This window comes from Sander vitreus, chromosome 14 (genome assembly GCF_031162955.1).
Source record: "Sander vitreus isolate 19-12246 chromosome 14, sanVit1, whole genome shotgun sequence".
Lineage (NCBI taxonomy): Eukaryota > Metazoa > Chordata > Actinopteri > Perciformes > Percidae > Sander > Sander vitreus.
This window is the reverse complement of record NC_135868.1, coordinates 10010248-10023397: the sequence shown is the minus strand read 5'-3', so window position 1 is coordinate 10023397 and position 13150 is coordinate 10010248. Positions and strand designations below refer to the sequence as shown.

Genomic DNA, 13150 nt, shown 5'->3' with positions numbered 1-13150 from the left:
TGCTCTGTGATTTTTTTCAACATGTGCAGCAATCTGCAGTTTACTGCACAGACAGAATGGGTGTTGCTGCTTTTAGAGGAATGCAAGCGTCTATGGCTATGTAAGCCAACTAAGGTATTCCATTTCAAGCCTCACAAGGTATGGGTGTCTCTGTTTCAAACCATGAAATAAGTAGGGCTTCATTCTGTCACCCTGGTTGACCGATGAGTCATTAATAGACCTGCCGTTTATGGCTTTAAAAATTCATGAGCTGGCTCTTCAGTCTGATTCAAGAGGCGCAGGTAATTTCAGGTAACATTCGCTGAACACAGCAGTGAATCAGAGTGTCAACACTGTTGTCGCTGGATTTAAAAGCAGTAACGTGAATTAATTTGTTTACACTAAACGCTTCATGAGCCGGCTCTTCAGTAGTTTCATTCATTAGTAGGTTAAAAGTTCAAAGTGTGTGCAATAAAAATGCCAATTGTTCATTGCTCATGTGTTTTTATTTAACCAGTATTTAAAGTGCTCATATTATGCTCATTTTCAGGTTCATAAATTGTATTTAGAGGTTATATCAGAATAGGTTTACATGGTTTAATTTTCAAAAAACACCATATTTTTGTCGTACTGCACATTGCTGCAGCTCCTCTTTTCACCCTGTGTGTTGAGCTCTCTGTTTTAGCTACAGAGTGAGACATCTCACTTCTGTTCCATCTTTGTTGGGAGTCGCACATGTGCAGTAGCTAGGTAAGGACTACTAGCCAGTCAGAAGCAGAGTATGAGGGCGTGCCATGCTAGCAGCTAGGCGAGCATTATAACATGTGTTACAAAGTGATGCACGGTTGTCACGGAAGTAAAGGCTGGACTACAATAGAGCTGTTTGGAGCAGTTGGTGAACAGTGTTTTCTCTAGAAGATAGTACGTCCCTTTGGGCTTTTTCACTTTGTAAACCTATAAAACGTGCACAAAAAAAATATATAAAACACAATAAAGGAAAGGGAAAAAGCCAAAAAGCACAATATGAGCACTTTAACAGCATGTTGGTACAACAAGGGTTAAATTCAATACTGTTGCATACGCGTAGCCTGGTTATATACATGTAATGAGCCATTAATGACGAGACATGACATCAAGGGAGGAATTCTTGTCAAGGTCCTTTTAGGCTTACTGGCTTAAGTGTATTCATGAATGCACAAACAAAGCATACAGAAGAATTTCACTAGTCTGAACTGACTGAGAATTCAGGAAAAACCTGCACAATTACTGGCCAACTCCAACAATAAAACATACAAGCACCAGTGTTCACTTATAACCCTTAAAAGACACATTGTGGCATTGTTGTATACTCAATTAGTCCTCTTTTGTGCTCATTAGGTTAGCTTATCTGTTCACATGCCTGCTGTTGAGACAAAGAGGATTGACTGCATGGCTAACTGTCAAAGTGAAGTCATGTAACAAGTTATCCGGCCAGATAGACTCTATGTGGGGCTCTTAATTCACCCTGACATCCTATCAAAAGTTAACCGTGCTCCAACTCTACAGACGGCCCTCTCCAACCCCGAGGCTTGATCAGCTATGATTGGTTGGTCCTGTGTCAAGCAGGCGCAGATGTGCTCAGCTTTGAACATTTCTCAGCTGCAAAGAGCGAGGGGGGATAAAAAAAAAGAGAGGGAGAGAAGTGAAGTGAGAGAGGATGAAAAGAAAAAGTTGTAGGGATGGATAGAAAGTGAGAACGAGAGACAACAATTAGTCAGTTAGACGGAGCCAAAAAAATAAGAGGACAGAGCAAAATGACCCACTTTACAGCGGAAACATGAGCTAAATATAACTGTTCACTGTAAATCATGTATTCCAGGCAAAAAGCTTTTAACACGCTCCGCTTCAAAGGCAGACAGTAAAAGGACAACACAAATAGATTGTCTTAATTTAGAGCTGAGTAACATCTATAAATATTTGATAAGAGACACAAACTTCCTCTATTTGGCAACCACAACAGGAACTATTGCAGATGAAGTAGAAAGTTCAGGTTTTCTGGACAGTTATCCTTTTTTTTGTCTTTTCAACCTGCTGCAAAGATTGCATTACTAACTTTAACCGCAACAACTACGGAATCATTTTCACTCTCTTAGATCTCAGTGTTTATTGTTGTTGTTTTGTTTTTTTACAGTGCGGGGTGAATAAATATGATCAGTGTATCTCAATGTCAGCACTGCATGACAAAAAATAATTGCAGTTTTAGCACGAAGGCACAGCAGAAATTTAGTTCAAAATAAAAGTCTATGTTCGTCTACAGTATGTCCCCATATATATATATATATATATATATATATATATATATATATATATATATATATACTTTTCCCCCCATCTAACTTTGCAGATTATAACCCTAAAATCCAGATTACTCAGCAAATTAATGTTATGTATGTGTGCTGTTAAACCTCACTACATCAATAAAGTTACAAATAATAAAACAACATAGTGTACATTATTGTTTTAACAATTCATTTTTTGCACATCCATATTTCTCATTCTCATTTGAGTCTGCAGGTGAGGTAAGGTCCAGAAAGCTGCTCCTTTCCTTTAACGGTCCAGCCGTCTTGTTTCTGCCTCACTTGTTATGACCTTTTGCCTGTCTTTGCCCTTTTTGTTCTGGCTACCTGTCTGCTGCTGAGCCGTGTTTTTGTTTTGACCATCAACCCAGTTAACTTTTGGTCTCTGAGTCATGCATTGGAGTCCTCAGTATCACAGATGATATATACTTAATATATGACTAATATGAAGACACCATAGTGATTACCATGCCAACCTTGATTTGGGAAAACACTCACAGTTTTGTTTGATGTTCAAGCACCAAACTGACAATTTTTGTAGTTAACAGAACAACTGAACATCTCCTAACGTTTTGTTTCTTTGCTGCAAAGTTCACGTGAACTGCTCTGAGCTCATTGTACCCCTTCACATGTTTTTCTGTGCTGATTAAAGTGCTGATTAAATTAGTAGTGTTGTAATTAGCTCTGCTGCCACCACTCCTCCAAACACAATTATATATAACTGTGTTTGGTCTGCCATTTAAAGTAATTCCGACAGCCATCCAGCCGATTTCAAATTGTGTTTTATCACTGCTGTTAGTGGTGGAAGACACTTGATATCAGATTGTTGCAACATCTTGGCATAGCACATTTTAGAGTAACACAACTTAAAAATGTCCTTTCTTCACAGCTGTACACCTTACAGCATATGCATATATTTCCTCATAGAACCAATATGTATAAGCATTATTAGCGTCAGGAATCAGATACTGTACGTGTTCCACCTTTAAAGTGCTCATATTATGCTTTTTGCCTTTTCCCCCCTTTCCTTTATTGTGTCTTTTTTGTGCACGTTATAGGTTTACAAAGTGAAAAAGCTCAAAGTCCACCCCAAAGGGACTTACCATCGCCAACAGAAAACACTGTTCACAAACTGCTCCAAACAGCTCTATTGTAGTCCAGCCTTTACTTCCATGACGAGCGTCACTTTGTAACACATGTTATAATGCTCGCCTAGCTGCTAGCATGGCACGTCCTCATACTCTGCTTCTGACTGGCTAGTAGTCCTTACCTGCTACTGCACATGTGCGACTCCCAACAAAGATGGAACAAAAGTGAGATGCCTCACTCTGTAGCTAAAACAGAGAGCTCAACACACAGGGTGAAAATAGGAGCTGCAGCAATGTGCAGTACGACAAAAATATGGTGTTTTTTGAAAATTAAACCATTTAACCTATTCTGGTACAACCTCTAAATACAATTATGAACCTGAAAATGAGCATAATATGAGCACTTTAAAAGATGTCAAAAGAATAAACACTGCAGCCCTGCTACACCATGCCACATAATGACTGTCTTCACCTGACATTGATTCCCTCCATCCGTGCCAAATCAGTGACACACAAACAGCCTCAGATCTGCAGCTTCAATCAGTCAGCGAGAACAGAGCCCAGAGAACCTCATGGTCATCAGGGACCGGATCTGATAAGCCGCCAAGTTTCTGCACACGACACAACGGGGTGCCAAATGATGAAGAATATTTCAGAAAAACCACAAAGGTCGACATTTGTGAGGGAGAAGAGATGTGCACGGAAGGTTAGAAGGGCTTTACAATGGTGAAGTGATCGATGAACGACTGGAATATTCTGCAGTATTTATCTCTTCCCCCCAGAGTTTAATTTGCTTCATGCTCATACGTCATGAAGGTCGTGGTACTGTGTACTGAAGATTTTGTTCTGTCCTGTTTGGTAACACAGACAAGGACCCGCAGTGTCAGCCAGGTTAATGTTGCAGAGCATTAAAACGTAGTCCTAAACAGAGGTCGGACGCTGTAGAGGATTTTTATAAAACAAAAGACAACACAAATCTAAACTCCTCTCATCATTTTGCCTTCACTCATCTGCATATTCATCAGATCTAAATGTGGAAAATCTGCACCTTTTCCCTCTTTGATCACTGTGAATCTGCCTCAGTATGTGCAAGTGTGCCAAGTGCAAAAATGGCAAGTGGCTTACATTTCAAGTTGACTGAGCTGTAGCACAAAGCATCCTGAGGCTACAGGTGACATTTGAATACAGTGAGAAGTCTTAGTGCAGGTGTGACATGAATATGAAAATAACTACGATTCGCAACACCGGCGCTTTTAAATTGAATTATTCATCTCCACTGGAATGTAGTCAGTATTCTGGGCTGTGGTTATGGAAGTGACTGATTTTTTTTATCTTAACAATGTAGTTCTACTCTAAACTACAATAGTTTTTTTTCCTCCAGAACCAGTTCCAATTACATCAAACTTACTTGGACCGGCTTACTTGAACCGTTCTGGTATCAGCACGACTGTTCTCCATCGAAGAACGAGGAATACAGAATAGTTTTGAAATAGGCATTTTGGGAAAATAAGTTTATTTGCTTGTTTGCTGAGAGTTAGATTAGAAGTTTGATACCTCTCTCGTGTCTGTAGGCTAAAATGAAGTTAAAGCTAGCAGCACAGTTAGCTTAGCATAAAGACTAGAAACTGTTAGCCTTGCTTGTCCAAAGGCAACAAAATCCACCTACAAGCATATCTTAACATCACACCACATATTATATCTTGTTTATTTGAGCTGTACAAAAATGTAAGTGTAAGAAGACGTTTTAAGTAGGGGTGGGAATCACCAGAGGCCTCATGATACGATATCATCATGATACTTATGTCACTATACGATATTATTGCGATTTTAAACATATTGCAATATTTTGCGATATATTGCAATTTATTACCTTTTTTCCCCAACTTCAAATTTTTCCCAATTTCAAATGATGTCCCCAAAAGAAAACTGTGTCAACATCTGTTTTATCTAAAAAGATACAGTTCTGTTTGTTCATCTCACTTCAATTTTATTGCTGCAAAATGGTATCGTCAAGCAGACAAACTGACCATCACATATATAATAAAAGATTGATACTTGGCGTCTGTGTATCGATACAGTATTGCCACGGAAAATATTGCGATATTATGCGGTATCGATTTTTTTCCCCCACCCCTAGTTTTAAGGGGGCTAGCTGTTTTCAGTCTGTGTGCTAAGCTAAGCTAACTGGCTGCTAGCTTCATGTTTAACAGACAGCTACTGTATGAGACTGGTATCTCCTCATCTAACTCTCAGAAAGACACTGAATAGGCATAGTTCCCAAAATGTCACACTGCCTTGCAACACCATAGGTCAAGGGTTGACAGGACATCAGCATTTTGTTTATGCCTAAACCAATACTTCTTTGTAGAGCTGCAATTTAATATTTTCAATATTGATTAATCTACAGATTATTTTACTCGATTAAGCAACTCATCATCTGGTAGTTAAATATTGATAAATAACTATTACAATTTCCCAGAGCCCAATGTGAAGTCTTCAAGTGTCTTGCTTTGTCCCACCAAAAGACTAAAAGATATTCTGTTTCCAATGATAGAACACCTGGAAAACCAGCAAATATTCATATATGAAAAGCTAAACATAGAGAATTTGTTCAATTGTTAATCAAAATTGTTTCCAATTAACTACCTAACTAACTAATATGGCTCTTCCACAGAGGACATTTTCACATCAAATTGAATTCCATTTAGCTGCTTCGAAAAAGGCATCTACTTTGATACTTGTATAGAAACCCATACAATAGAAATGACAAAAACTACTTAAGTTATATGGTCAACATTAGATTTATTGCGCCTTTTGGTCAATGGTTGATAGATGTTGCCTTGGTGCCAGCTTTTTTGGTGTTTAATTGGTGTCCACACAAATTCTGGTTAAACCGGGTGAAAATAAACTATGTTGAGTTGTTTGAAATCAAATAGTCTGTCAGGTTCATGCACCAGAATACCAGACTCTATTGGCTTAACCTTCCCTTCTTCTCTCTCCAGCTGACATTCACAGACACAGTGATGCAAGCTGAGCCAGCTGAAGCACTCAGGCCTGAGACAGAGCCGAATAGAATTGTAATGAGTAAACCCCTGACAGATTCTTTTCAGGTACAAGGTAGGAGATGCAAATAAGTATGTCAAAGTCTAATATGTGAATGCTGGCATTGCTACATGACAACTTTTCTTTTTTTATTTTCCATTTTTAGCAGCACTTTAGTATGGTGCATCAAAGATGGCTTTAGGTCCACCCAAGGGATGATTACACAACACCACTCTCCAATGACATTTGCTACATCTTCTGTCATCTTAATCCCATTCCTGCTGAGTAAGGTTGGGGAGATGCTACCTCACCGTAGCAACTCCTGATCAGCCTGACTAAGATGTAATCCAATTCCACCAACCAAATGAACTACTTCTGCCACGGGAGTAAACACTGCTGTGGTTTAACGTGGGGTCCAGTTCTTAGCTTTTTTCTATGTGTTTGCATTTCTACATCCATATACACATGCTTCTGTCACATGCTTATGTGTGCCTATAAGAAACCTAGCTCTTCATTATTGCCCTCAGGTCATGTATCCGTTTTATAACCAGCCAAATATGACATACAAATTACATAAGCATGCATTCAGACTGAAAATAACACTTTGTGCTGGTGACCGGGTGGTTAAGACACATTCCATACATACAGGTTTATGCAACATACTTGTCCCAAAAAAGTAAACATTAAATAAATAAAATACAGCCACCACAACAATACTGGTCGTATTCCACCAGGGACCTTTGTTGCATGTTATAGCCCCTTCTCTGTCCTGTTTGTCTCTAGGCTGCCAACTGTCCACTAACTTCTCTAACTTTCCAAAACGGAAAATCCGACATTCACAGCCACTTCACGCCTGCTGCGTGGAGGTGAGAAAAAAGCCAGGGTTTTAACTTCTCTCTGCAACTTTTTTTACACAATAATTTCTGTCACTTTTCATGTTTAGAACTGAGTACAACACTGTATGCTTTTAAGGAGAAACTGTAGGATGGCCGGCTTTCCACTCCGCTGTTGAGTGCGGCCGTTCAGAACAGCTGTAAACACTTTTGACTTTGTAACCAGTTAGTTTCTAGTATAAGTCCTCAGTCAATATAGATAAGACTAAACACAACACCAGTCATTAAGTCATTCATATTAGCTGTTATGAGGCAACAGTACGTGAGACTATTATGTCTCCAACTGTGCTGAGGGCTTGAGGCAGGATGATCTACAGCTTCGTCACCAGGGGCCTTTTGTCAAATATGGAGTGCAACTGCTTCACCTAATTAGCACAATTATGAAGCTGTATTTGTATCTGTGATGAGTTGGGTTTTCCAAGCACAGCTGCATGTGATGGTACATGAATGTGTCAGGAGGTTTGATTAAAGCTACACACCTTCACCAACGTAATCCGTCTAAAAGAGGGCATCAGAATAACTGTCCAACATGAGGTAACAATCTCTTGTCTTGTCTCACACCTCTTGCGGGTAAAGGAAATGTGTCAGGGACAGTCACACATTTTCTGACACTCCAGCACAACATATTCTTCAAGCACTTCATTTCCAGGCTAGACATTAAAAGAACATGCAATGGGATTTTTATTTTTTGCAAACAACAAAAAAAGATGCTCGAACAAAGAAGCAATAAACAGATTATGAAGTTGAGTCTGAACCAATAGCAGCTATTATGAACTTTCACACTATATAGAAGCCGATTAAGCCTTTCTCTAGATTGTCAATCGAACCACTTGTCAGCATTTAAGGATTACCAGTACATTTGTGGAGTTTTGTGTTGTCTTGCACAGACTGGATTTGCTAAACACAGCTAAGTGAAAGTGCCTTCCAAAGTAACGCTCAAATGGCAAAAGGCATTATCCAAGTATGCTTGTTTCTCAAAGAGCTTATTGTCTTCTCATGTTTTATAAATTATTAAATTCATGACCTATATTCTCTTGTCTTAGAGGGGTTGGTAGAGCACTGGAACAGAAAACAGTGACGCTGCAGAGTTGTTGTGATTTCTCTCCCCAACGAAAGTGATGGTGCTGCAGAGAACTTGGTCCGATCTACTGGGAGAGCTTTGCTTGCACCGCAGAGAAATAAACACATCCAGTTTTAATTAGAGCCAAACTACAAAAAAAAACAAAAAAAACAGGACTTTCTAGCTAATTGTGGCAAATTTAGAGATGGAGATTAGTTTGCACAAAGGAAACCAATCAGTAAGTGTCATCTTATAGGGAAGGGGATAGGAACACAACAAAAATAGGATATTTCACATGCTTATGCAGGCCAATTTAATTCTTATTAATTTCCTTTCAATGAACTACTCAATTTCAGAACAAAATCTAAATCATAAATTGAAATGATGATAAAGAAGTTGGAACAATATTAAAATCATTTACTCCAGTAAGAGCATCAATACAACAAAGTCAAAATATTCTAATATATATAAGTGGGAATGCACCAATATGACTTTTTCAGTCTCGACACCGATACTTGGGCTTTCCAGCATATAATGTTTATAGTATATAAACATAGAATGTATTAGAATTGACCGAATAGATCGGCCCCATTGTTAACGATACCTGATCCAGCTATTTTTGTCAGTATTGGCCCGATATCCAATATCAGTATTGGATCGGTGCATAAAGGGCTTTCATTCAAAATCCTCCTTAAAGTAAAGAACTATTAGCAGTAAATATACTTAAAATGTCAAAAGTAAAAACTGGTTTTGCTGAAAAATGACCCCTGTGATTGAAATATTAGTAAATATGACATTATTAGGCCATTAATACTGTCATCACAAAATAAATCGGAGCGGTCGTGAGATGAGTGAAACTAATCTTAGTTTTTTTGTGAAATATTGGATATTGTAACCTCTTTGGGCTGTGAAAGGAAGCCATCTTAGAATTTTAGTCGGTAAATGTTTCTTTGGTGAAGCTGCTAACAACTTACAGACATGTGATACATGACAAGGGGGAAAAAGTCACAAGCCAACATGCTATTGTAGTGTTTGTTTTTTATGTTAAATCTAAAATCATGACTAGAATCTAAAATCAACTAGAAGTTTAAAGTAGCAGAAAATGAAAAGTACAAGTACCTCTACATAGAGTACTTCATTATTAGACTGGCATTACGTTAATGTAAATTCCACCACTGAATCCTATCTGACTTACTTTTCTCTGAGAGGAATGAGCACTGTCATCACTGTCTTCAAAGAGAAAGCATTTTAAAGTATTGTATTTCAGTCACAGTAGTGGGCTGTATAGGATGTTTTGGCTGCTCTAGCTAAATATGATCACCTTGTGTGTTTAGAAGTGCAGTTTTTCTCCCTAATATCTGGCAGGCAAATTAGTTATAGTGGCTTCAGGGGATAGGGACATCACTCATCTCTCTCAATGACACAAGTCAGTGAATCATGATTGAATGCACTGAGCTGTCCTATATTGTAGCTCCTTGAACTGCTCAAGTCACAAATTGTATTGATGCTTTATTTCACGCTTAGTGTTTGCATTTCTGCAACAATGACAAAAGAAAAAAAAAAAGCTTTCAATAACTGTATTTTACTGCTAAAATGGCATTTGTGCATTACACTATCGCTGGTATCTTACAGTAATAGTTTTGAGATTATTCTGTATGTGAAATAGTTGAAAAAGTCGTATCATATTTTTTCAATTTCATGGTTGTGGAGAGGATGAAGTATGTTTCTCCATAACTATTGTATCCAACAAAGAGATACTGTTAAAATACAAACCCACCGATTTTATTCATCCGTTTTAGCCTGAACAAAAAGATGAGAAAGGGATGAAGAAATGGATGAAACTGGATAAACCATTCAGCTCTGCTACAAAGTTTTCATCTGCAGGTAGCTTCAGCAACCCCCCCCCCCTTCTTCTTCACTGCTTTAAAGAACGAATCTCAAGAGATGCATGAATGAAACTATATGGATATGCTTCTGGAAGGACGGCATTATTATAGCTGCTGCACTCACAGTATATCATTAAAGACATATTTTAAGTTTTGAAACAGGTGACATAACTTTTACATCTGTAGGTCAGCACCATCAAGAAGCTACAACATTAGAGCATAAAGGGCACAATTTGTACATTACATTCATACATACAGGCACAAACAGAGAGGCTGTTAGGGATCCTCCAGGGGAGCTTGTGAGGCTTTCAGGTGGTCCTCAAGTATAACATTGATCTAAGGGTGCACACCTCAGCTGATTTGCCCCTTTCCATAGTAGAAATGTTGCACTAAAATCTGATAGACCCTGAATAAAAATGTGCAAAACAATAGTTGAGCTGTTTTACATACTTGCATACTTGTGGGTCCTTAACATGGGAAAACATGAGAAGTCATAGAGCAGAACAACAATAATGCTCTGCATACAGCTTTAATCTGTGCCATCTATGCCAGCACTAGTACATTGACTGGCAAACACAACATGACAGTCTACAGCCCACTTTTATAGATCTCAGAAGAGGAACAGGAGAGACGGGTTCAGGTCAAACAGCAAAATGTGTGGGTAATGTGTATAAAATGTCCTGTAATGGCTGTCAGAGATGAATAACCTGATCTAGAACAGGTATGCAGGAGTGCCACAGCCTCATTCCAATCATACCTGCATGTACAAACACACTGGACTGAAAAAGCCTTTGAGGGGAGAGCTAGTCCCACTGCAAGCATGTGACACCCCCCTCCTCCAACATACCTCTCATTGGATTCTGGATCCACAAGATGCCCCCGATAAGGTGAGGAGATTGGCCGAGCATCCCTGACAGTCACTTTTACCACCAATGTCCGGAGCGAGCACCTTATAACATATATAATTGTTGACAATCACGAAGAGATGCGGGTGACTTCCCCGGTCCACAATGTCGCACCACCTGCTGCCAGATGAGCAGTCTGAACCCGGGCTGGTCTTGTGGAACAAGCTTAGCGCACAACACAGAAAAGCCCGGTAAATATGATCTACAAGACAAATTATCAATAAATAGTCCCTGGTGTTAATCTTAGCACCGCATGGCTCCAGTGTCCTCCAGAGAAGACAGAGTGCACAACGGAGATGATTATCCAAAAGAACTGGACGCTCCTGGGTCACAGACCTGTTAACCAGTGATGGTCTCCAATCGCAGAGTTTACGACCAGGCGCGCACACACAGTAGCAACATTTAAATGCAGAAAGAGGCTGCGCGTTAACAGGAGTCTTTATGGTGTGAGATAATGTACCATCACCGTGAATCTAGTAGCCTATATCGTTTCAACTGTACAGTGCAATAATAAGACAAGATGACAGTGTAATGCGGAGAGAGCAGAGGCTGCAACATCACCCAATCACAGGCTTTCACAGGTGACTTGACTGTGTCTGGGTTGAGCCATGCACGCCATACAGCTCCCATTATCACGGCAACTGAACTACAACAATTGTCGGTTATCTTTAAAACGAACACAAAAACGGAAGTGCCATCGTGGACAGCACAGGAGGGTGAAGCGCCTTACCTTCGACAGCCATAGTGCTACTCCACAGATCTGGGCATCACTCGCAAGGGAGCAGGCGAAATGTAAAACTCAGCGCTCTCTCATTGTACCTTGTTTGGCGTGTTATCATCACTTTGCTGCGGGCAAGCCGGAGCGCACAGCTGCTGCGCCTCAATGGATTCTGGGAAGTGTAGGCGCAGCGCTTTCTGGGATATGAGTGAAAAGCAAGTTTAATCAGTTTTGCAGAGAAGACAGTTTGACAGCATCTCTCTCTCTCTCTCTCTCTCTCTCTCTCTCTGTGTGTGTGTGTGTGTGTGTGTGTGTGTGTGTGTGTGTGTGTGTGTGTGTGTGCGCATTTGTGCGTGCCCTAATGGAAAATCCCCGTTATAAAGCACACAAATATTCCTAGGATTCTAAGGAATGATCATTTTATTTATACAGCACATTTCATTTCATTACACTTACATTCAAAATAAAGATAAAATACATGCAACAACAAGTAGGCCTAACATGTACAGAGAAGAAAATGCAAGAAAACCACACGCACACACACATACCAGCATCTCTTAAGTTCACTAATTAAACACATTTATCTCCTTTCAAATCACTCCTCACTTGGTTCGGATTGAAATTAAGACGAAGGTTGAAATCAAAGAGAAAAAATGCATTGGCGTGTGGCCGGGTTGGATCAGTGGATAGAGCATTTGCACATATACTGAGAGGTTTATGCCTCAACGCAGAGGTCCAGCTTTCCAATCCGACCTGTGACGATTTCCTGCATGTCTTCCCCGTCTCTCTCCCTTTTCTCACCTAGCTCCTGTCAAATTAAAGCCGGAAAAGCCCCAAAAAATACATAAATAATGCAGTGGCTACTGCTCTGTTTGTGTGTCCACAGAGCAGAACGTAAAGCCATAAAACCTGTCTGCCATCAACTGGTACTGCCCCTCATCCACAGATTCAGTTTTGTGGATGTTCCATGCTTTTTGCACTCTATGGTGCAAGCAATATTTTTTTTTTACAATAACTGTGTCAATGACTGTGTCAAAATGTGCTTACCATAATTATCAGGTCTTGACAGCCACCGAAAAGACATGTAAATCATCGTTGGCATGATAATTGAACTGAGCACTTTCAATATGACACACCTACTCTGTGTGTCAATTGAACATGCAACGTTTCTTCCTGTATGTAAACCTTCTTTATTGTGTGATATTATTGTTATATGTTTATGTGTGATATTGCTGATAAGGAC

The 13150-nt window shown here is 39.5% G+C and overlaps 1 protein-coding gene across 3 annotated transcripts in view; it reads right to left on the bottom strand.

Annotated features, from left to right (window-relative positions):
* The window catches only part of samd12 (sterile alpha motif domain containing 12), a 104859-nt gene extending 92732 nt beyond the window's left edge, over positions 1 to 12127 (bottom strand). The window contains exon 1 of one of the 3 annotated variants that reach the window (XM_078267118.1): positions 12009 to 12127. Coding sequence is in view for 2 of the 3 variants with exons in the window: in XM_078267115.1 (XP_078123241.1) it covers positions 11132 to 11192 (61 nt within the window). In the remaining variant the exon portion in view is untranslated. Of the gene's footprint in view, positions 1 to 11131; positions 11690 to 11919 lie in introns of those variants that run through there. The other 2 variants (XM_078267116.1, XM_078267115.1) reach the window with 2 other exon arrangements.
* Positions 12128 to 13150: the final 1023 nt, after the last annotated feature.